Here is a 24,893-nt window from a genome sequence, read left to right on the forward strand (position 1 = left end):
TAAATCAGGTCTCACCTCATAACAATCCTGGTGAATCTATGCTGTATGCTCTCTGCTGTTTCAACGTCCGTTCTATAATGGGGCACCGAAAACTGCACACAGTACTATAGCTATTTTAGTTCCCCGACCTCCTGGTTTCTGATGGGCGAGTAAGATTAACCGACATGCCGACTCTCACAAATTCATAGTGAGAAACATGATTTCAGAACCTCATTCATGATCTTACGCTAAGACTTTCAAATAGAATTATAGAATGGTTACAGCACAGAAGGAAGCCACTCAGCCTGTTGCATCCATGCCAGCTGCCTGCAAAATCTTGCGATTTTTTGTAACTGGACCCAAAATGTATAACTGGAGGAATAAGCAGCGCCTGGAGCTGGGAGCCGGATCAAAGCGTGCTTGGCACCCTCAGATGGGGTAAGTGACAGGCTGTGAAAAGGGGGAGGAGCCACTGATTGTGGTCAGCAGATGCTGTGAACAGTAGCCGCATTAATCAGGAGTAAAGTTCTGGAAGGCATTTTGTAGCTTTAGTTTACATCAAAACAACAAAAATCAGCAACAATCCCCCCTCCCTCCCTGGAACTGCTGCATGTGCCTGGGCACACACACAAGGACAAGCCACTAGTTCATATATCAGCCCCCACTATCACCGTCACTTCTTTCTAAGGCTGGGCAATGAGTTGTGGCTGAAATCCCTGGCTGTTTTCAAACAGTATCCACAAAGGATTTATTGATGATGTCCCTAAAACCCAGAGATTCCACTTTCATAGCCACACTGCTGGTGAGATGGTGCTATATTAATGCATGTTAGTCAATCTCAGCCATTACTTTAATACTTCTGATCACAGTCTACCTTGTTAGTTTATCAGTGGCACTACTGCCACTTCTGCTTAAAATGGTTATTTATGGTTTTAAATGTTTTTCCACTAAATAGTTCAGAAATTCTATATTAATAGATATAAATTCATTATTAGTATCAAATTTAGATGGGGGGAGTAGTGTCGTGATTATTAATCCATTTGAAAAGGGGTCTTTCAAACAAAAAAAGTTTGAGAACCACTGTGCAAGGACAGTAGTTCACAAACTGGGATCCAAGGACCCCTGGGCGTCAGAAGTGACTTTCCAGTGTGCCTGCAAAATGGTCTTTCTAGCAAGCAAGGGAGAGAGAAAAACACAGAAAGGGAAACGAGAAGAAAGAAGAACAAGACAAGCCTCCCGCTTTCTATTATTTAACACTAGTTAGTCATACCCAATTTTAGGAGGTTCTTGGCTACAGAACTGTCAATAAAAATAGAATATCCCCCAGAAAGCTGTCTCATTCACCAACTCCACAAATCAGAGATATTTGGCTGCTAACCATGTCTTATGAGATTTTTGTAAAGCATTTTCAGATGCAGGAATATAGGACTGAATTTTGTCAGTCCATCGCAGATCCTGGAGGCGGCACTAGAAGCAGGTACCGTCGCTGCATCACACGGCAGCCAGCCAATTAACCTAATCGAGGCACGGGCGGTCCTATTGTAGGACGGGGGTGGGGGGAGTCACCCCCGGAACTGGGTGCAGTGTCGCAAGAGGGTCAATAGCCTCCTTCGCTCCGCCAAGGTGAGTCCTCCATGCCCATCTCCTCTTTGGGGCTTGCATGTGGCTACGCGGGAGGGCACACTCCATGGGGAGGGGGTAACCACAAAGGCAGTGGCAAGCAGGTGAGGTATTACCTCATCCTGCCAGATGCATGGCTGTGTCTCGGTGACAAGCCGTCTTATTTCCGAGCTCACCCCCGTTATGTCCCCTGAGAGCAGATGTGGGGAAATGCCATTTAGGAGAGCCCATTAGGGGATGAGGCTGCCACTAGCAGAAGTGTTCTGTTGTTCTTCGTGCAATGTCTAACGGTGTCCCTCTTTTAAGAGAAGAGTTGCAAAAGAAATGGACCCATAACACCAGAGAGACATCAAGGACTGGTAGTGGGGTTCCTGATGTGCCTCCTCTGATATCAGCAGAGAAGGAAGCTGTGGAGCTTGCAGGGGCCCAGAACGACCATGCAATCATGGACGGTGAGACCGGAGTGTCCGCACAAGAAAGTGAGGAGACACTGTGTTCCTGTGTCCTCCACCACACTTCTGGAGATCTACATTATGCAAGGTTGGCATGTTTGTGTTCTCTCATGCAGGTCATGGCACTTCAGCGATAAGAGCATGTGCTGGGATAGGGGGCCTGCCAGTGACCTCTGAGGAACAGGAGGAACAGTCAGAGGATGCACCATCACATCATTCCACTGCACCCTTCACCAGCACAGATACTTTCACTTCAGTGGGAATGGGCTCGAGCTTAGATTCAGGGTCACAAGCTGGTGAGAGCACCACACAGGCGCCCAAGCAGCTGGCTGAGGCTGTGACAGCCGAGGCCTCTGACAGTCGGAGGACTATGGGTAGCCAGGTCTATGCTGAGCCCTAGACTGATGACGATCCTCTGGTGTTGGCAGCACAGAACATGAAGAAGTCACAGAGAGAGGTAAGGGACTGTCTGGCAGAGCTGCCAAGGGAATGTGAGGCCATGAGCGGACGATGGAGGAGTCTATCCATGCCATGCACGCAGACCTGCACAGCACATCATCGCCTTGGCCATAAGCTCAACACAGGAGTGGCAAAGCAAGAGAAGGACGAGGCACCTGAAGACTTCTTCAGGCCCTCATCCTTCCATGGTAAGCAGGGAGGTTCAAGTGAGCCTTGCAAGGTCGGAGGAGAGGCTGACCTCCATAGGTGATGGCTCCCCTCAGGGCATTCTCTGAGTGTGGACAGCAGCTCCTCAGCCCCTCCGCCTGTGACCCGAGCTCCAGTAACCACGACAACTGAGGAGGCTCTTGCACCTGTGCAGGAAACCCTTAGCCAGCCAGGGCCCTCCAGGCCTCAGGCAGTCAAAGGAAGCCCGCTGAACTCATCCCAGGATAAGGGACAGCCCGATCGGCAACCTGCCTCCACCTCAGCGCAGAGGTCACACTGCATAGAAGCTCATGAAAGCGTATAAAGAAGAGCATCAAGATGTATTTGGAGCTTTGCAGGTGTATTGTGGCCTTTGCATTGGTTTCTGCAATTGTGGTAATAAATAGAGGTCAGAATCATTGCTGTAAGTGGCTCATACTATCATTGCTGATTGTGAGATGCGACCTTCACCCTTGCTCCCTCAATGGGCTGTCAGTGTAGGCACAGGCCACGTTTGGTCAGCGTCTCAGATGTGTCAGAGTGCGTGATGAAGCTGGGCCCTAGGCACTGGAATGCAATAGGAAGAAGGCGACAGGTGGAATACAGTGAGGTGACTCTTTATTGAGCTCACTTTGAGAGGACATCATGGTGGCAGGAAGCAGGTATGTATGAGGTTGAGTCATGCCTCGCTTGCGCGTCTCTCAAAGACCCTGGCCGCCAGTGCAAGGGAAGCAAGGTACAGTGTGGCCTGCAAGAGCAGGTCAGAGACTGGGAATACTGCAGCGAGTAACACACCACCTGACTTCCCAAAGCCTGGCAACCATCTACAAAGCACAAGTCAGGAGTGCGGTAGAATACTTTCCACTTGCCTGGATGAGAACAGCTCCACCAACACACAAGAAGCTCAACACCATCCAGGACAAAGCAGCCTATTTGACTGGCAGCCCATCCATCACCTTCAACATTCACTCCCTTCACAACCAGTGCACAGTGGCAGCAGTGTGTACCATCTACATGATGCACGGCAGCAACTCACCAAGGCTCCTTCGGCAGCATCTTCCAAACCCATGATCTCTACCACCTTTAAGGACAAGGACAGCAGATACATGGGAACACAACCACCTGCAGGTTCCCCTCCAAGCCACACATCATCCTGACTTGGAACTACATCGTTGTTCCTTCACTGTTGCTGGGGCAAAATCCAGGAACTCCCTTCCTAACAGCACCATGGGTGCGCTGACGGTTCAAGAAGGCGGCTCACCACCACCTTCTCAAGGGCAATTAGGGATGGGCAATAAATGGTGGCCTAGCCAGCGATGCCCAACCTCAGCGATGGCTCCGCCTGACCATCAGGGTCAGTCCGGTCCCAAGCATAGTCGCCGGCCCTCTTGAACAAGGCATTGATCACTTCATTGATGCAGGGGTGGGCTGCTGACTGAGAGGCCCCACACATCCCCATTGAATCTCTGGAAAGAGCCAGATGTGTAGAAATTGAGTGCCAAGGTAATTTTCAGGACCTCAGGCATTGGGTGTCCACCAAAGCTCATACTGCATCATGGCACATAAGACAGTGATGGCCTCCCTGGAGAGCCTAAGTCTTGGTTGACGCTGCCATTTGGAGGTAACCAAGGCAATTTCGGTACACTTGCTGGCACAGATAGGCGACTCTTGGCGTGGCCAGCTGGTGCTGCTCTCCTATTGGAGCTTCACAGCTGAGCCCAACCAGATCCTGGTCCTCCCTTCTGTTATGTCCGACCGCTCCAGTCAAAGCCCCCAATCAAAATATACGATTCTGATTGCAGTGGAAGAAACACACTGTTAATTGACATCATCTGCGCATGCGCCAACCAGTCCTGGCATAGCGGAAGGCAGCGCATGCGCAGAGGGTAGGAACCAATCTGCGCATGTACGCAGATTGGCGCAGTCGGATGATGTAAGCTGCCGGCTGCATTGTCAGTAATCACTTTGTAGTATAAATGGGTGGTTGTTGGTCGGCACAGACCCGGTGGGCCGAAGGGCCTGTTTCAGTGCTGTATCTCTGAAATAAAAATAAAAATAAAAATAAAATAAAATTCAATCCTGTCCCTCCACAGATCGCCTAACATATCTTATTAAACTTTCCAAATTAAAGACCCAGCCAAATTGTACCATCTATTAACCCCCGAATCAGGCTAACCAAACCAGATTTAAATCAACAAATTATCTCTTTAATTATAAAAACTAAAATCTTAAACACTACAAAGATATAAACAACACAGAGCGGCACAGTGGTTAGCACCGCAGCCTCGCAGCTCCAGCGACCCGGGTTTGGTTCCAGGTACTGTTTGTGCGGAGTTAGCAAGTTCTCCCTGTGACCGTGTGGGTTTCCGCCAGGTACTCCGGGTTTCTCCCACAGCCAAATACTTGCAGGTTGATAGGTAAATTGGCCATAGTGTAAGTAGGTGGTAGGAGAATGGTGGGGATGTGGAAGGGAATATGGGATCAAGTTGGTTAGCACAGACTCGATGGGCTGTTTCAGTGCTGTATCTCTCTCTATAACTCTAAAATAAAAAAAAATTACAGTCCTTGCAAAGTTACACTTCCCGATGAATAAAGTCCACGTGCAATCTTCCAGGTTCCGATGAGGAAAGGAAAACAATCGAACACCCGAAGTTTCAAACTCCTCTTTCTTCCAGCGATGACCACAGTAGATCAACAACTCGCAACCACTTTCAATAGAATCAATCTGGCTTTAGAATTTTTGAGGGATAAAAGATTGTCACAGTCTGACTTCCCTTCCTTCAGTTTAAATTATCAGATATCTCTGTTTTGGCTTGATTTTTTAGAATTTTGAGAGATAATAATAAATTAACAGACTAAGTTCTCTTCTTTCAGTTTAAATGGGCTGAGAGCTCTTCTTTCAGGTGCTAACACACAGCTGTCTAACTGTGTCCTCGGTTAGAACAGGCTATTTACACTATAAGCCAGTTCAAAATTAAATTGTAACAAATGTATCTCTCGTTACTCAGTCCGAGTGGCTGTATCCAAGATAACGAGGATGCATTCTTTGATGCAGTCTTTAGAGCTTGCTGCCTTAAAGCAGTACGGCTCTTTTTCCAGCCTTAAGGGCACACCACATTCTTCCCGGAAAAAAAAACTACAGGATCATAACACATCCTCTGAGCAGCTGCTGTGCATCATGGGGATCCACAGAGACAGGGTGTAAGTGACCCATGCCATGATTTTTACCTCTCCCGTGCTCAGTTCTTCCAGACAAGAACATGCCTCGGGACCTTCCTGTTGCTACACCCCTCTGAATACATGATAATGCCCCTCAGTGCCCACCTTGCAGAGAGCCCAGTACCCGAGAGTGCACCTACCCATGCAGGACGTCCAGCACCGCAGGCCAACAATGGCCTCCGCTCCCCCTCTTCCCTTATCCATTGCTCCCCATGGCTGTTTCCCATGGCGTCACTGAGGCCTTGCCTCAGTGCCGCTATCTTTAAACGGCCGGGGATCTGAAGGCACGTGATCCCAGTGCACCATTGACTAAATATGAAACCTCCCATAAAATTGGCTTCAATTCAATGCAAATGCATTCTAACGAGCTGTTCACCAATTCAAATTGCAGCTCCGCCTTGGAGCTTTCCCGCCACTGACAAAATCCAGAACCAACGTCACAATGTCGGGTTTCCAGGAAATCATATCCACCCGAATTTTTCATCCTCGCCATGCCTCCACGCCTGCTCCTGCCAGCCAAACAAAATCCAGCCACAGTTTTTGTGAATAGTTCTGACCAGTTAGAGATTAAATAAGCCACTAATGAGGTTTAAACACCAACTGTCAATCTGTTTTGGTTTATCTTTGGAAAAACAAACCATCTTATGATTTTTATACCAAATCTCTTGACTTTTTACAGTGTCTCAGAGAGTTGTAGAATCATTACAGAACAGAATGGGGCGGCACAGTGGCGCAGTGGTTAGCACCGCAGCCTCACAGCTCCAGGGACCCGGGTTCGATTCCAGGTACTGCCTGTGTGGAGTTTGCAAGTTCTCCCTGTGTCTGCGTGGGTTTTCTCCGGGTGCTCCGGTTTCCTCCCACAAGCCAAAAGACTTGCAGGTTGATAGGTAAATTGGCCATTATAAACTGTCACTAGTGTAGGTAGGTGGTAGGGAAATATAGGGACAGGTGGGGATGTTTGGTAGGAATATGGGATTAGTGTAGGATTAGTATAAATGGGTGGTTGATGTTCGGCACAGACTCGGTGGGCCGAAGGGCCTGTTTCAGTGCTGTATCTCTAATCTAATCTAAAAAAAAAGGCTTTTCAGCCCATCAAGCCCATGCCGACTCTCTTTAGAGCAATCCATTCCTCCACTCTATCCCCAGAGCCCCAGGAGTTTATTTCCCTCAAGTGCCCATCCCATTTCCTTTTGAAATCATTCATCGTCTCCACTTCCACCACCCTCATAGGCAGAGTTCCAGGTCATTACCACTCACTACTTAAAAAAAATTCTTCCTCACATTCCACCTGCATCGCTTGCCCAAAACCTTCAATCTGTGTCCCCTAGTCCTTGTACCATCAGCTAATGGGAACATCTCTTTGTCTATCTTATCTAAGGCTGTCATAATCTTGTATGCCTCAATTAAGTCTCCCCTCAATCTGCTTTGCTCCAAGGAGAACAACCCCAGCTTCTCCAACCTAACCTTGTAGCTAAAATCTCTCATCCCTGGAACCATTCTGGTAAATCTGCTCTGCACCCTCTCAAGGACCCTCACATCTGTCCTAAAGTGTGGTGACCAGAACTGGATGCAATATCCTAGTTGGGGCCTAACCAGAGCTTTATAAAGGTTCAGCAGCACTTCCCTGCTTTTGTATTCAAAACCTCTATTATGAATCCCAAGATCCCATATGTTTTGCTAACTACCCTCTTAATATGTCCTGCCACCTTCAAAGATTGATGCACATGCACCCCCAGGTCCCTCTGTCCCTGTACACTCCTTAGAACTGTGCCATTTAGTTTCTATTGCTTCTCCCTATCCCTTCTGCCAAAATGCATCACCTCATAGTTCTCTGTATTAAATTACAACTGCCACTTGCCTGCCCATTCTGCGAGCCTATCTCTGTCCTTTTGCAGTCGATTGGAATCATCCACACTGTCTGCTGCAGCTCCAAGTTTGGTATCATCGGCATATTTTGAAATCGTACTCTGTATTCCAATATCCACATCATTTCTTTATATCAAAAAAGGCAGTGGTCCTAGCACTGACCCTTAGAGAACACCAGTGTCTACTATCCTCTAGTCTGAAACACAACCATTTACTGCGACTCGTTGTTTTCAGTCCTTCTTATCCAAGCTGACACCGACCCTCCTATTCCATGAGCTTCAATTTTGTTCACCAGTCTTTTATGTGGTACTCTGTAAAACGCTTTCTTAAAATCCATATAGACAACATCTATTGCTTTTCCTTCATCAACCTTCTCTGCTACTTCATCAAAACGGCACGATCTGCCTTTTACAAATACTGCTGGCTCTCTTTAATTAACTCTAACCTCTCCAAGAGCCTGTTGATTTTTTTCCCTGATTATTGTTTTTTTCCCTGTTTATTGTCTCCTAATTTATGAGGCAATTGGGTTAACGTAACTGGATTAAGAATTTGGCTTTATGCAGTGGCAAAAATGTAGCCTCACCCAAGTCAAAAGATCAAAAGACTATTTCTTCCAAAAGTCTTACAAACTATTTAGACACTTGCAAAATATCTTCTGAAGAAGATTTTTTTCTTTTATTGAATGTTTTAATCTTTGTTCTTGAAAATATTTGCATAAATTCTAGCTGTAATGTCCTGCTTTGGTGGAATTATTGTATTTCTAATTACATTCAATTAGTTTTAGGCTGAACAAAATAGTCTACCATTTACAGTAGATAGCACAGTATGGTAAGTTTAAATAGTTTCAATTTTATTTTTTTCTTTACATGGACACAAGAAATGACGATGGAAACTGTTGGCACAGAAATGTCACCACAGGAAGTACTATTTTGTAGACAGGAAAGGTCCTGCCTTGCACCCAGATTCAGTGCTGTGGAGGCTACTGGCACCTTCCACACCCATCCCCCACACCACCCCCACCCCCCCCCCCCCACCCCCACAACTCACCACCAACCTCAACCAAAATGGACTGTCCTGAGCAGAACAGAGCAAGAACATTAATTAAAATTTAACTCATGCCCTGTTGAATAATTAATTCCATGCAGTTAACATGACAATCCTGTGCCACAGTATGCAGCTGGAGTACAGACTGGAATTTTTCTCTGTAACCAATGCTCAGGATGGCTTTTCAGATAGCTTGCTGTATATTCCATCCAGATCTTAGTAAAAACCTTGCTGCTCCACAGATCTGGTCTACAAAATCTTTCTTTCAGGTATCACATTTCTCTGCCAACGTTTTTCCGTGATAAATTCATATGTCCACTTATGTAATCTAACTAATGCCATTTAAAATTTTCGAGTATTTTTTCCTCAGTAAATAACACTTCTCATGTCCAAAGAGTTTAAACAAAAAATGCAAAAAAATTACCTATTTTACTATAACATTGATGAAATTTATCCAGTGAGTTCCATTTTGTATCTTTTAATGTTTTCATTAACGTTTTCTCTTGAAAGCCTGGGTGGCAGGGGTCAATGTCTGAGTCTTTGCAATGCAATTAGTTTTTTTTACGAAAGTTAAATTTTTCAAGCAAAGCCTCAGGAAAATGGATAACAGACAAATTTGGAAAAGAAAACAGAAACACTTTGAGAGTTGAGCAAATGGAGGGTTCAGGGTGAGGTGAGTGACAGCTGAGCGAGGAGGTAAGAATACGGATGTTAATCGGACAGCGAGGCCGGTGTGGAGGATAAAAGAGCGGTCCCAGAGAGCAAGAGCATACTGAGGTGTGTGGAGGATAAAAGAGTGGCATGGAGGGTGAGAGCAGAGTGAGACTGGTGTGGAGGATAAAAGAGTGGCATGGAGGGTGAGAGCACAGTGAGACTGGTGTAGAGGATAAAAGAGTGGCATGGAGGGTGAGAGCACAGTGAGACTGGTGTGGAGGATAAAACAGTGACATGGAGAGTGAGAGCACAGTGAGACTGGTGTGGAGGATAAAAGAGTGGCATGGAGAGTGAGAGCACAGTGAGACTGGTGTGGAGGATAAAAGAGTGGCATGGAGGGTGAGAGCACAGTGAGACTGGTGTGGAGGATAAAAGAGCTCTGGGAAGGATTGAGAATGGACCGTCAGTGGACAAAAAAAATCAAAATATGACATTACAGGAGAGCAGGTAACTGATTAGTTGGTGAGTATTACTCTTTTTGCTCCCTCCAAACTAGAGCAATCTTTAAAATTAGGAGCCAGGAAATTAATAATTAATAACCTCAATCAGGATGAGTATAATTATTAAGAGTAGCACAGACAGGTCTAGAGGCATTAATTAAAATTAATAGTTTAAATAAGGTACCAAATAGATTCTAAAAGAAGGAATAGTGTTTTTAAGATCATGATGGGCAGCTGCGACCTGTCACTTGCAATTCCTGCACCATGTGGGAACTTCAGGATACTTCATGTGTCATCGGGGATCACGTGTGTGGGAAGTTCTCCAGCTGCTTCAGCTCAAGCTCATAATTTCTGAGTTTGAGATGAAGCTGCAGTTGCTGCAAAGCATCAGGGAGCAGGAGAGTTTCCTGTATCGTACATTCCAGGAGGTGGTCACCTCACAGGCAGTGAGAGTTCAGGATAGTAGATGGGTGGCCATCCAGAAGAATAAAATGAAGCAGGAGGTGCAGGAGTCTTCGGAGTGTGTGCCACTCTCAAACCGGTACTCAGCTTTGGAGACTGCTGGGAGTGATGACACCTTGAAGAAGTGCAGTGAAGAGCATGGCACCAATGGCATGGGACTGTACAGGAGGGAGCAGCAAAGAGTAGAAATGCAGTCATTGTAGGAGATTCCATAGTTAGGGGGACAGACAGGCATTTCTGTAACCGTCATAGTGAGTCCCACATGGTGTTTTGCCTCCCTGGTGCCAGGGTAAAGGACATCACGGAGAAGGTGCAGAATATTCTGCAGGGGCAAGGGAGTGAGCCAGAAGTTGTGGTAGATGTCAGTACCAATGACACAGAGATATTGAGGTCCTACATTAACAGCTTCAGGAGCTAGGGAGGAAGTTAAAAAGTAGGACTTTGAAGGTAGTGGTCTCTGGATTACTCCCAGTGCTGCACGGGAGCAAGAGTAGAAATAGGAAGATATGGAGGATCAATGCAAGGCTTGAGACACGATGCAGGAGGGACAGCTTCATATTCTTAGGACATTGGGACCAATTCTGGGGCAGGAGGTACCTATTCAAAAGGGACAGGTTGCACCTCAGCAGGACTGGGACCAATGTCCTTACAGGAAGGTTCACTAGTGTGGCTGGGGAGAATTTTAAATAAATGGGCAAGGGGATGGTCACCAACATATAGAATTAGAAAAGAGGAAGAAGGTGCACAAAATGAAAGTGTTGAATAGTACTAGAGAAGGGAGTAGTACCACACTAGATAGGTGCAGACTAAGAAGGACTTTTAGAAATACAAAGACAGGTTTACAATGCATGTATGTAAAAAAAAAATTGGGGCTGGATTTTATGTGTGTTGGAAGGAGGGTTTTCTGGCGAGGGGGCCCGGAGAATCGACGCAGATTCATCCACCGAAAAACACACGTCGTAATGCGAAACGACGGGATTGTAGTTTAAGTATATTAAATACTGTTTTGCATGCATTAGTATGTAATTCGCAAGGATCCTACCAGGCATTCGTCATCTTCTGCATGACGTGCGGAACTCCTGCGCCTACACTTTACCGTCTTTGAAAAGCTGGCACCACCGAGGCAGGGGTCCTCGGTGCCTGCAAAGGGCAGGTCAGTTATGCCTTGTTATCTTTACGAATTTTGTTTCGGCATCAGACATTGCCACTAAGCTCAATCTGCAGATGTGAGGGGAGGGGGGAACTCTGCAAGTGGGTACTGTGGAGGGGAAATGGGGGAAACTCTGCAAATGGGTACTGTGGGTAGGAAGGGAGGAACTCTGAAATCCAACAGCAGGGGGTTCAGGTGAGTGGGGTCAGCAGCAAGAGCAGGGGGTGGCCCTTGGCAGGCCTCCCTAGTCTTGATGCCGGGTTCCTCGGTCAGGCACTAAGTGCCTTGTGAACGAGGCACACCCCCACACGCACCCCCCCCCTCCCAACCCCCGGAGCCGGGAAGCAGCCCGCATGGTTTGTCAGCGGAGGCAGGATATTGGCAGGGAGCACCCCCCCCCCCCCGCCCCCACCAAACATCACCCCCCCTCCCACCACCATCATCCCACCCAATTTTATGCTTTCCCCGCCTCCAAACCCACCACAGGAGTGAATATAAAATTCGCCCGATACAGTCATTACAGCAAAGAAGGAGGCCATTTGGCCCGTTGAGTCCATGCCAGCTTTCTGTACAGCATTCCAGTCATTACCTTTACCACAAGTACTTGAGATTTTGTTGTGGGATGGCATAACGGTTGTTCGAAGAGCAGGACCTCAGAACAGCTAGAAGGGTTTTGTTGGGGAAAACCATGTTTGGCCAATTTATTGTGTTTATTTGCAGTGGTTACAGATATGTTGGATAATGATAAGGCAGTGGTGGATTTACTATATGATTATGTTTATGTAGAAGAAATAACAATATGAATTTCATATTAATTGGCACGGTAAAAAGAGGAGAAGATATCTCACCAACCATCAGTTCAGTGGTCATGGGTTGAAAAATCACAAATAAAACTTTAAACTGTAATACTAAGAGCACTATTTATAACCGATCAAAGGTAATGTGATGTAAATACAAGAAATTCTGGAGATACTCATCAGTTCTGATGAAGGGTCACTGACCTGAAACGTTAACTCTGGTTCTCTCTCCACAGATGCTGCCTGACCTGCTGAGTATTTCCTGCATTTTCTCTTTTTATTTTAGATTTCCAGCCTCCACAGTATTTTGCTTTCATTTTATGGCAGCCATTGCTCACAGAACTGAATCGAGAAACAAAGCCAGTTTGTACTGGGGTGGGTGTTGGATGCAGAAAGTCTCCCCGGTCTCCTTTGTAGGACTTTTTATTGCATCAGTTTGAGCTGCAGTGCAGATGAAGGAAAAGCTGCTGGGTTTAACTCAGTCAGGCCCAACAATTCCCAATGCGAGATTGTCAGGGGAGGTAGATTCCAGGGGGAGATGATATTGTTAAACGGACACCAACCACTCAATGAAGCCACTGCTGGGCTTTTGGACACCAGCAAGTACAGTGATCTCTTGACTAGACTTGCATGCAGCGTCAAGTATCATATTGAAATAAAGTTAAGATCAGTTTTCCTTCATATTAAATACAATATTATAATGTAATTATAATAGCTACATATTTAGTTTGCATTTATCTATCCAGATTTTTTCATTATATGTTTAAGTGGCTTGTAATATTTCTCGTTTATCAAAGAAGCCTCATAAGAAAAAGATTAGCAATCCCCATAAAAGGAATTCACATCCGCAGCAGTTTTGTTCAACACAGGATTTATGGACTGGGGACATAGTTTAACGTTAAGGATGCAAAACAAAATAGGAAATTTGGGCAACATTGTTTAGTCAGACAGTAAAAGAACTGCAGAACGAATTACCAGCTGAGATAGGGAAAACAAAAAGCCTGGGCAAGTTGGAAAGAAAATCATCAACTAGCTGAATGCCTATTAAGAAAATGGATACCTGGCAATTAATTCCAAAATCGCAGTTAAGGAAACAGATGGGTTGGTCAGAAAGTTAAGTTTTCTCAAAATGAAAACAGCATTAAAACGCTGATGATTTTCTTTACAACTTGCCATAGCTTTCTGTTTCCTTAAACTCAAACTGTGTTGAATATTTTATTTGTGTTTTTTCAAACTATGACCACTGAACACATGGTTAGATAATTATTAAAACCCCCAAATATTTCCTGCTCTGGTTACTTGAACATTGTACCAATTAATATGAAATCCATATTGCTTTTTCTTCAACCTAAACATAATGATTTACTAATTCCACCACTTCCCTGTGCTGAGTGTGTTTTAAGTTTTCCTTTTAAAGTGACACCAAGTAAGAAACATGCTGCACACACTTGGTTGGTATCTCATTTCCAACCACATTTATATTTGCCCCAGTCTCAAATCAAAATTAAATATTTTGTTGATAGAGGGTTTTAAGGTTACAGGTACAGATAATTAAATGTTTAATGAAACACTGTGGTTCTGCACTAATGGTACCACAACATTAGTAAAATACAATTGCTGTACATTATCACCCACTTTGTCTGTGGGGGGGCTGGTTACTGTCTGAGAGACGGTAATGTTACACTGTTGGCGTTTATTAAATAGCTTTCTGAAGTTATAAAAGCTATCGGAATTATACAATAGGAAGCAATATCTTTATGCAGAAGTGCTCAAGGGACAATTATAGCTCAAATATTTCAAGTAATGATGTCAGGAATTTTAAAAAGGCACACAACGGGTTGCAATTTACATTTCCGCTGCGGACGTAAACAATGGCAGTCCACCCGGGCGGACCGCACATCAGAGCTGCCACAATATTAAATGCAGCGGCTCATTTAAATGGCCGAGGCAGACCACCCCCTCCCACGCACCCCCCCCCAGCCCCCGATGATGTGGAGGGGGCAGGCAGTCCGTCCCCGGCAATGCGCCAACTGCTTTTGCGCTGACGCCATTTTTAAAGGGCTTCCAGTCCTATCATTACATCTAGTTCTTTAAAAGAAAATGGTTTTTAAAAGATTAAATTAATTGATCTTGCCCCTCTCCCACACCCCCCAACAACCATAGATTTAATTCCTTGCCGTCTCCCCTTAACCAAAATACTTACCTGGTGCACCTGACCTTGCTCCCACAAAGTTCATAAACTTTAATCTTTACCCCTTCCCACCATCCCCTACACCAATTAAATCACTCTGACCCCGCCCCTCACCCCGCACTGAAAATCTTACCTGCTCCCCCCTCCCCACCAGTGTTCCGCTTCGGATCCCCAGATGCAAATGCCTGCCACTGGCACCAATATCACTCAGGAACGGACAGCGGGAGTAGGTAGGTAATTTATTTGTTGATTTACATTATTTTACATATGTAAATTTGGCTTCCATCGCCGAGTGGTGGGGGGGCCGCCACGAGATCTTGCCACTGCCGGCAATATCGGGCCAGGCCTCCCGGCGTCGAGTCCTGTGGCGGGCCTCTGCCAGAGGCATTTTGCTTAGTTCAATATGTTGGATCAAATTGAAGAACAGACATATATTTAGATAACAGCAAAATACTGCAGATGCTAAAAATCTGAAATAAAAACAGAAAATGCTGGAAATACTCAGCAGGTCTGGCAGCATCTGTGGAGAGAGAAACATAGTTAACATTTCAAGTCAGATATGACTCTTCTTCAGACCCCATATATTTATATTTAGTATTCAGTAAATGAGCCACTGCCAATAGGCGAGATAATAGCGTGCAAATTCAGACCATTCCATTATAAAGATGTACAACATGCGCTCTATCAAGATTACAATAGCATGCCATTTTAAAAAGGCTTAATTTACAGTCGTTAAAAAAGACTTAGCAGCAGGAGATGAATGCAATGCTCAAAGATGGAGCACTTTTGAAAAGTCAAAAGGAAAAGTAAGGCTTATATCTATGAAAATATGGAAGAAGTCTCAATGAGTGAAAGGAAGCTCATTTGGCAAATGACAAAAGGATATACTTTAGGACTTATAAACAGTAATGATGAAGTGGATGAAAGAGAAAAAGCTAAAAGCAAGAAAACTAGTAGAAATGTTTTTAATGAATTCAGAGGCCGATCACAGAATCATAAAATGATATAGTACATAAGGAAGCCATTTGGTCTATCCGCCTTACTCTTTGAAAGAAGTATCCATTTAGTCCCACTCCCCTGTCCTTTCCCCATTGCTTGCAAATCTTTACCCTTCAAGTATTTATACAATTCCCTTTGAAGAACTAATACACAGTTTACAACAAAAATACATTCCTCTAATGCAAATAATCCAAACAAGGAAAGTGTTCCAACCACGGCTAACAGAAGAAATCAAGATCAAAGGAAGAGGCTTATAAAGTTGCCCAAAAAAATGGTAAGCCCAAGGATTGGGAGCATTTTAGAATTCTGCAAAGAAGGACGAAGAAAAAGATTAAGAACGGGTAAACAGAATATGAGAGTAAACTAGCGAGAAACATAAAAACAGAGTAAAAGCTTCTATAGATATGTAAAAAGGAAAAGATGAGCAAAAACAAATGTGGGTCCATAGCAAGCGGAGTCAGGAGAATTTATAATGGGGATTAAGGAAATAGTAGAGAAACTAAACAAATACTTTGTGTCTGTCTTCATGAAGGAAAAAACTAAAAACCTCCCAGAAGTAATGGAGAATCAAACAACTAGTGTAAACGAGGAACTACCAGGTATTAATATTAGTAAAAAAAAAGTACTGGAGAAATTAATGGGACTTAAAGTAGATAAATCTCCTGGACCTGATGATTTACATCCCAGAGTGTTGTAGAGATAGTAGATGCATTGAGGTCATCTTTCAAAATTTTATAGACTCTGGAATGGTTCCTGCAGATTGGAAGGTGCCAAATGTAACCCCACTATTTAAGAAAGGAGGGAGAGTGAAAACGGGGAACTACAGACCTGTTAGTCTAACGTAAGTTGTAGGGAAAATGCTAGAATCTATAATAAAGGATGTGATAACAGGAAACTTAGAAAATAATGGCAGGATTGGGCAGAGTCAACATGGATTTATGAAAGGAAAATCATGTTTAATAAACCCGTTGGAGCTTTTTTGAGGATGTAACCAACAGAACAGATAAGGGGGAACTGGTGGATGCGGTATATTTAGATTTTCAGAAAGCTTTTGATAAGGTCACACACAAGATGCTGATAAACAAAATTAGAGCACATGGGATTGGGGATAATATACTGGCATGGACTGAGAACTGGTTAACGGACGGAAAACAGAAAGTAGGAATAAATGGATCATTTTCAGGTTGGGAGGCTGTGACATGTGGGGTACTACAAGGATCAGATCTTGGACCCCAGCTATTCACAATCTATATCAATGATTTGGATGTGGGGATTAAATGCAATATTTCCAAGTTCGCAGATGACACAAAACTCGGTGGAAGTGTGAGTTGTGAGGAGGATGCAAATACGCTTCAATGGGATATGGAGCGGCTAAGCGAGTGGACAAAAATTTGGCAGATGGAATACAATGCAGAGAAATGTGAAGTTATCCACTTTGGTATGAAAAACAGAAATACAGAGTATTTCTTAAATGGTGAGAGGTTGGGAAGTGTTGAAGTGTATTCCCAGGGCAGAGGCACCTGCAATAAATACTATGTGAATAACCAATAACATATAATTCTAGCTAGCAATGAAATGTTTGCAAGGCATCATGGGACTCAGCTAACTTGACCACATTCCTTATAAGGGATGATTCACATAAATTCAGCAGAGTCTAATCAAGTGGCCTCTAGCCGATGCCCTTATGAAATGTCGACAAAGATGGAATGCTGACAAAGTCACCCGCCTGTAACAAGGTTAAGATAAGATGTTACGTATACATAAGGCACAAGGACGGTGAAGCAGGGGATCTGGAAGACATCGTCTACGCATGAGTAACCCCTAGCTGTCCAAGAGCACGAGCTGACCACGCAGTCCCCCAATGTCTAGTAACCCATTTCATTGGTTCTACTAATCAATGTATATAATTTATAATCACGATGATTGGATCGTGTCCAGCCAGGATAGGCTGAGTAACTGTTTGAAACTGTATAAGTATTGATGATTTACCTTTGTTCGGTGGAGAGGAATCTGAATTACCCAGTGACCTGCTCCCCGCTGGCGTAACCCAATAAACTGTTTGACGTTTGGAGCGGACCCGAGTGTCGAGTGATTCTTTCAGATTCATTCCCACTAACAGGAAGTGTTGAATTTCAAAGGGACTTGGGTGTCCTTGTTCATAAGTCACTGAAAACTAACATGCAGGTACAACAAGCAATTAAGAAGGCAAATGGTATGTTGATATTTATTACAAGAGGATTTGAGTACAGGAGTAAAGGTGAGGTGAGAGTGACTGTCCTTGACATCAAGGCAGCATTTGACCAAGTATGGCATCAAGGAGCCCCAGGAAAACTGCAGTCAATGGGAATCCGGGGGAAAACACTCCCCTGGTTGGAGTCATACCTAGCACAAAGGAAGATGTCTGTGGTAGTTGAAGGTCAATCATCTCAGCTCCAGGACATCACTGCAGGAGTTCCTCAGGGTAGTGTCCTAGGTCCAACCATCTTCAGCTGCTTCATCAATGACCTTCCATCAATCATAAGATCAGAAGTGGGGATGTTCGCTGATGATTGCACAATGTTCAGCACCATTCGTGACTCCTCAGATACTGAAGCAGTCCATGTAGAAATGCAGCAAGACCTGGACAATATCCAGGCTTGGGCAGATAAGTGGCAATAAACATTCGTGCCACACTAGTACTAGGCAATGACCATCTCCAACAAGAGAGAATCTAACTATCTCCCCTTGACATTCAATGGCATTACCATCGCTGAATCCCCCACTATCAACATCCTGGGGGGTTAGCATTGACCAGAAACTGAATTGGAGTAGCCAATGTAAATACCATGGCTACAAGAGCAGGTCAGAGGCTAGGAGTCCTGCGGCGAGTAACTCACTTTCTGACTCCCCAAAGCATGTCCACCATCTACAAGGCACAAGTCAGCAGTGTGATGAAATACTCTCCACTTGCCTGGATGGGTGCAGCTCCAACAACACTCAAGAAGCTCGACACCATCCAGGACTTGATTGGCACCCCATTCACGAACATTCACTCCCTCCACCACCGACGCACAGTGGCAGGAGTGTGTACCATCTACAAGATGCACTGCTGCAATGCACCAAGGCGTCTTAGACAGCACCTTCTAAACCCACGACCTCTACCACCTAGAAGGACAAGGGCAGCAGTTGCATGGAAACACCACCACCTGAAAGTTTTCCTCCAAGCCATACACCATCCTGACTTGGAACTATATCGCCATTCGTTCACTGTCGCTGAGTCAAAATCCTGGAACTCCCTTCCGAACAGCACTGTGGGTGCACCTAGCACACATGGACTGCAGCGGTTCAAGAAGGTGGCTCACCACCACCTTTTCAAGGGCAATTAAGGATGGGCAATAGATGCTGGCATAGCCAGCGATGCCTACATCCCATGAATGAATTAAAAAAATCTTACTCCAATTATATAGAGTCTTGGTGAGACTGCATCTGGAGTATTGTGTGCAGTTTTGGTCTCCTTACCTAAGAAAAGATATACATGCCATAGCAGGAGTGCAACAAAGGTTCACCAAACTAATTCCTGGGATGGAGGGATTGTCTTCTGAGGAAAGATTAAATAGACTGCGCCTATATGCTCTGGGGTTTAGAAGAATGAGAGGTGATCTCATTCAAATATACTAAATTCTTACAGGGCTCGATGGGAAGATGCAGGAAGGATGTTTCCCCTGGCTGCGGAGTCTAGGACCAGGGGACACAGTCTCAGAATAAGTGGCAGGTCATTTAGGACTGAGATGATGAGGAATTTCTTCGCTCGGAGGGTAATGAATCTTTGGAATTCTCTGCCCCAGAAGGCTGTGGAGGCTTAGTCAATGAGTATTTTCAAGACTGAGATCGATAGATCTCTACACATTAAAAACATCAAGTGTTACAGGGATAGTGCAGGAAAATAGTGTGAAGTAGACGATCAGCCATGATCTAATTGAATGGCGGAGCAGACTCGAAGGGCTGAATGGCCTGCTCCTGCTCTTATTTCTTATGTTCTTATGAAAGATAATACTGAATCTGCTTCTATCATCATTTCAGATAATGCTTTCCAGATCATAACAACTTATGTAAAATAATTTCCTATCTCACCTCTGATTCTTTCGCCATTTACCAACTTCTGCCACTGAAACCAGTTTCTCCTTAATCTATCATGGTTTTGAACACCTCTATTAAATCTCCGTGTAACCTTCATTGTTCTAACGAGAACAACCCCAGCTTGGCTAGTCTCCCAACATAACTGAAGTCCCTCATCCCTCGTACTATTCTGGTAAATCTCCTCTGCAAACTCACTAAGGCCTTGACATTCTTCCGAAAGTGCGACGCCCAGATCCGGTTCCAAATCTGAAGAAGAGTGATATCTGATTCAAAACATTAACTCTGTTTCTCTCTCCACAGATGCTGCCAGACCTGCTGAGTACTTCCAGCACTTTCTGTTTTTATTTTAAAAGTTTCATGCCATGTTTTTCTTTTCTGACAACCAAAGTGAATAATCTCACACTTCCCACATAATAGTCCATCTGCCACCTTGTTGCCCACTCAGTTAACCTGTTTATATCTCTCTGCAGCCTCTTTGCATTCACCTAACTTTGTACTGTCAGCAAACTTGGATACAGTATTCTCATTCTCTTCATCTAAGTCACTATTTACAGCCTGCCAACTTGAAAATGTCCCGTTTATCCCTACACTCTGCTTCGTGTCCATTAACCAATCCTCCATCAACACTAATATATTAACCCCAACTCCGAGCCCTTATCTTGCATATTAACCTTTTGTGTGGCATTTTATCAAATGCCTTTCGGAAATCTAAATATACTATAATCTACTGGTTCCCATTTATCTACCCTAAAAGTTACATCCTCAAAAAACTCTAATAAATTTGTCAAACACAATTTCCCTTTCATAAAACTATGATGATTTTGATCACTCTTGGCATTTCTTCGCAGACGAAGATTTTGGGAAGATTGTACTCATCGGTTGCAGGCATGCTGGTAGCTAGTCAGGCTTATTCGTCACTGGCAGATTCACCCACAGTGGGTACAGTGAAGATGTCGTTGCTGCTGGGGGCAATTGGATCTATCCTTCTTTTTTTCTTTCATGCTGGTTCTTCGCTCAATCTCAAAGGTGTCTGCAGCCCTCCTGATGTAGCATCTCCAGGCATCATGATCTATGGACTGCGCTTCCCACTGGTGGTGGTCGATGTGGCACTCAGAGAGGGACTTCTTCAAGGAGTCCTTGAAATGTTTGTATGGGGCCCCTCTGTTCCTTTTTACCAGTGGTCAGCTCTCCATACAACACGATCTTGGGCAGGTACAGTCATCCTTCCGGGCAACATGACCCGCCCACGCAGTTGGCTTTGCAGGAGGATCGTCTCGATGCTGATGATGTTGGTTGTTTCCAGGACTTCAATGTTTGTGATGTGGTCCTGCCAGCGGATCTTGAGGATACTGAGGACTGAGGAGGCAGCACTGATGGACATGCTCCAGAAGGCGTACATGACGGCGGTATAGGACCCATGACTCAGCGCCCTACAGAAGAGTGGTGCGGACTACAGCTTTGTACACTTTGAGTTTGGTCTGTGCCCTGAGGCTGTGCTTGTTCCACACTTGTTTGTAGTCTGCCAAATGTACTGTTTGCTTTTGAGAGCCTATTGTCCACATCCATGTCTATGGTGGCATCAAACGAGAATACGCTCCCCAAATAAGTAAATTGCTTGACGACATGCATCTCCATTCCCTCGATGACAATGCTTGGTGGTCTATATTCTTCTTGGGGTGCAGGTTAATGCAGGATTTCAGCTTTCTTTGAACTGATTTTTTTAGTCCAAAGAGTTGTGCCTAGGTCCTAGGCTATAGTGCTCAAACACTTCATTACAAAACAGGGACCTCAATAACAGAACTATATGAGGCTTTGATGTGGCCTCATTTAGAGTACTCTCGAGTTTTCATTCCCCTCTAAGAATCCAAGATCGTTGAGCTATCGAGATAGACTGAAGGCCCTGAGTCAGTATGTATTTGTTAAAGGGCAGAACTGTTGGTTGGGGAGGAGGAGTGGAGAGGGTAGATAATCTGCTTTAAGCATTTAGGATTATTAAAAGGCATGGATTTAATGCAAGTACATAATGTAAGATGGTGAGGTCAGGTAGAACTCAGGGCTACCCATTAGAAGCCAAGGAAGCAAATTGTGAGGTTGGATCTCTGCAAGTTTTACTTTTTGTAAAGAATGACTGACTTGTAGTACAGGATATCAGAAGTGGTAATGAACATAATGTTCTTACAATTGGTTACAAATTCAGGGCAGCTGCAGATACCTTTTTGGGTTCAGTGACACCAGACTCAGTGTCCGAGTGCCTTACTTTTATGGGAGTTTCCCAAAAAAATGAACACTTTAAAACCTTTAAAGATTTTAAGCAACAATCACCTGTCCAACATTTCAATATTCTACTATAATTGTGTACTACCATGAAAGTTTCATGACTTTTCTTATCACCCCCACCCCCGCCGACCCCTTGCCCCACAAGATACAATGATCAGAAAAGTTTAAAAGTGAAAAATGGTGGCAATCTATACATTACTCAAAGTCAATGCTTCAAGTTGTCCTGACGGTCTAATGGCTAAGTGTACTGCCTTGTGTAATAATAACATAAACACAGCCCAGGTGATCTCGGGTTAGGTATAAACTTTAGCTGTACCTTTCTAACTGATCTCAGCTGGAGCAACAGCTGGAAATTACAAGGCTCTTCAATTACTCATGGTTATTAAGGGGCTAACCTAGTCAAGGTTGTTACTCTGGACTGCCAGCAAATAATTCCTGTTGAAATGTATTAATTTGTGAACACAGGACTGTTGGCAGCCTATTGACCATTCTACAATCCAACCGGCTTCTGGCACTCATTGTTCATGTGGAAGAGAAAATTATAGAAAAGGGCCATTAAGGTGAACAGAGAGTGTTTTAAACACAAATGAAGCAGTTTCTGGTCTTTCACAGCACAAGCTGAAAACAAAACCAATTGCCCTGGGATACGCGAATTCACTGAATCTACCTGAATACAAGAATTAAAAACCTTCTTCTATATGTTCTGAAAGTCTGCACTGTTAGAAAGGCACAACTAAAAGAAAATAAACCTTCTTCAAAGATGAATGTGTACAGATTATACAACTGACTCATTGTTTAAAAGTTTGCCTTTGCTTGCGAAAATAAATAGTTCATTTAACGGATATAATGGCTTCCTTTTGGGCAAAACCTTGAACACACTAACATCTATCATTGAAAAATAAATAAATTTCCCAAAATAAAAAGGAAACTAAATAAAAATTGTTTGTGTCTTTTGGTATTAAGGGCTAGTTCAAACTAGGTGAATTTCACTAAGAACGGCTGGGAATCTTAAAATACAGCAACACTTCAGAAATTCAGAACGAATTAAACCGCTTTAGCAGCTTATGAATCTCGGTGTTCAAAGTGCTTGGTAAAAGTTCTGTTTAATTGCATTACAATGTAAGTCTCTCCCTGAACACCAGCATCCTCTGTTCCCGTTATCACGTGACATGACATAGAGCACATTCATGACGATACCAGTATGATAATAGCTCAATAAAGTACGAAAAATAGACATGAAGAATTGTATTTTTCTGCAGAAAAAAAGTGTCCATTAGATTAAGTTATGTCATTGTTTGCAGGTGATTGAAGTCGATTTAAGATTTGAAAAACATCCAACATACTTTACGTCTACTTCAATGAAATTCAATGGTGAAATGTACACAAAGCGGCACATTTTTGTTAAAGTAAATAGGCTCTTTTTTTTAAAGTGTACTTTAAGGCCATACAGCAATTCAAGGATCCTCCCGCTTCTCCCTGCCCTGTGTGCAGACCCGAGCGGCTGACAGGTGTCAGGACCGCGGCTCGTGAGCCATCCCTCCCGGGGAACGTTCCACCGCCGCCTTGCGCGCGGCGTTTCCAGGGAAACAGGCAAAGCGCAGCACAACTGGGCGAGAATCTGAGCGCTCCGGTAACCTTTGCACACTTAGCCAACCATTCACAAGGTCATTAATTGTTTACACTGCTTAACCGACCCCCTCCCCCTCGTTTTCATTCTCGGAATGCGCAGTTGCATTATTTATTTAGCCGACCACAAATATTCTGCAGCGAAGTCCAGGTGTTACACAATGAAGTTTTAGAAAAGTCAACATACCCTGTCGGTGGTCGAGCAGCTGTCGCGATCCTCGCCGTCTCCATGGTTCCAAACTCCTCTTACTGCACCCTTTCCCTTTTTACTTCGTCCAGATCCAACATCGATCTAGGTCACAGTCAAATGTCTTTGAACAGCCAAACGATGAATTTTACAAAAAAAAAATCACTTGACGTTTTCTTTCTTTGGACTTTGGTGATGTATTTCTGCACGAAAATGCACGTTATCGTACGGCCACAACTAACAATTCCAAAAGTGAGACTCACATTTGACAGGCTGTTCGCTCTCTCTCGTACAAACACTCACGACAACTGTCTGCAAAATTAGCCCAGTGAATAAGCAGTGAACTATGCACACTCACCGCACATCAGTCACTGCCAAACCCTACTCCAAATAGAGGCACTTACACTGGCAACAATTTCACACAGCCAGCTCTTCGCACTTTCTCTTTCCCTTTCCCGCTTTCTCGGCGTCGTCCTTGTTTAATCAGTGAAAATAAAGCGCGTTTTATTTTTGAATACGCTCTTCTCTCTCTGCCATGGTCTCCGAACCCTTGTATGTAATTAACCGCCTTCCTCAGGGCTCACCTGTCAATCACCGCTTTGTCCGACCCAGGCTGTTGGTGGGGTTGTGGGCTGGTAGTTGAGTTGTGGTCTGTAAAAATACATTGTAGTTACTGCTCATACTCAAATTGCTTTCTTTTTATCATTGTTTTAGTACGAATAAATTGATTGCACAGCACTGAATGCAGAAAGACAAGAAGTTATAAAACTAATTTTCTCCGATCTTAAGCAAAGTACTCCTGTGATCTAACAAAATTATAGGTCCGGATTTTCAAAGTGGAGGTGGGTTTTTGATCTGAAAGCTGCCACCTCTGGGAAGCTGATTCAGATTGCAATTTTCAAGTAGGAAAGCCTTAATTGATATGGGTTTTCTGTCTTCTGACAGCCAGTGGGATTGAAAATGGCAGTGGGTCCGATCAAGTCTGGGTTTTATGTAGACTTCCACGGCAGTCATCACTGAGGCTGCTGGTTGTCCTGAGGCAGAGATTTGCCTTCCACGGCACCAGAGGGAAGCGAGATGTCACAGGAGAACTAGAGGGCTGGCAGTAG

General features: G+C 44.2%; 1 protein-coding gene across 7 annotated transcripts in view; it reads right to left on the minus strand.

Moving 5' to 3' along the window:
- cobl (cordon-bleu WH2 repeat protein) overlaps window positions 1-24,693 on the minus strand; it is a 559,613-nt gene extending 534,920 nt beyond the window's left edge. For 2 of the 7 annotated variants that reach the window (XM_068011049.1, XM_068011098.1), the window contains exons 1-2: window positions 24,582-24,691; window positions 23,785-24,435 (exon numbers count right to left, since the gene is read on the minus strand). In XM_068011049.1, the coding sequence (XP_067867150.1) occupies window positions 23,785-23,828 (44 nt within the window). In that variant the 5' untranslated portion in view covers window positions 23,829-24,435; window positions 24,582-24,691. Of the gene's footprint in view, window positions 1-23,784; window positions 24,436-24,581 lie in introns of all 7 variants that reach the window. The other 5 variants (XM_068011064.1, XM_068011072.1, XM_068011045.1 and 2 more) reach the window with 4 other exon arrangements.
- Between the last annotated feature and the right edge of the window lie 200 nt (window positions 24,694-24,893).

Source organism: Heterodontus francisci, chromosome 2, assembly GCF_036365525.1.
Source record: "Heterodontus francisci isolate sHetFra1 chromosome 2, sHetFra1.hap1, whole genome shotgun sequence".
In the NCBI taxonomy this organism is placed as follows: domain Eukaryota; kingdom Metazoa; phylum Chordata; class Chondrichthyes; order Heterodontiformes; family Heterodontidae; genus Heterodontus; species Heterodontus francisci.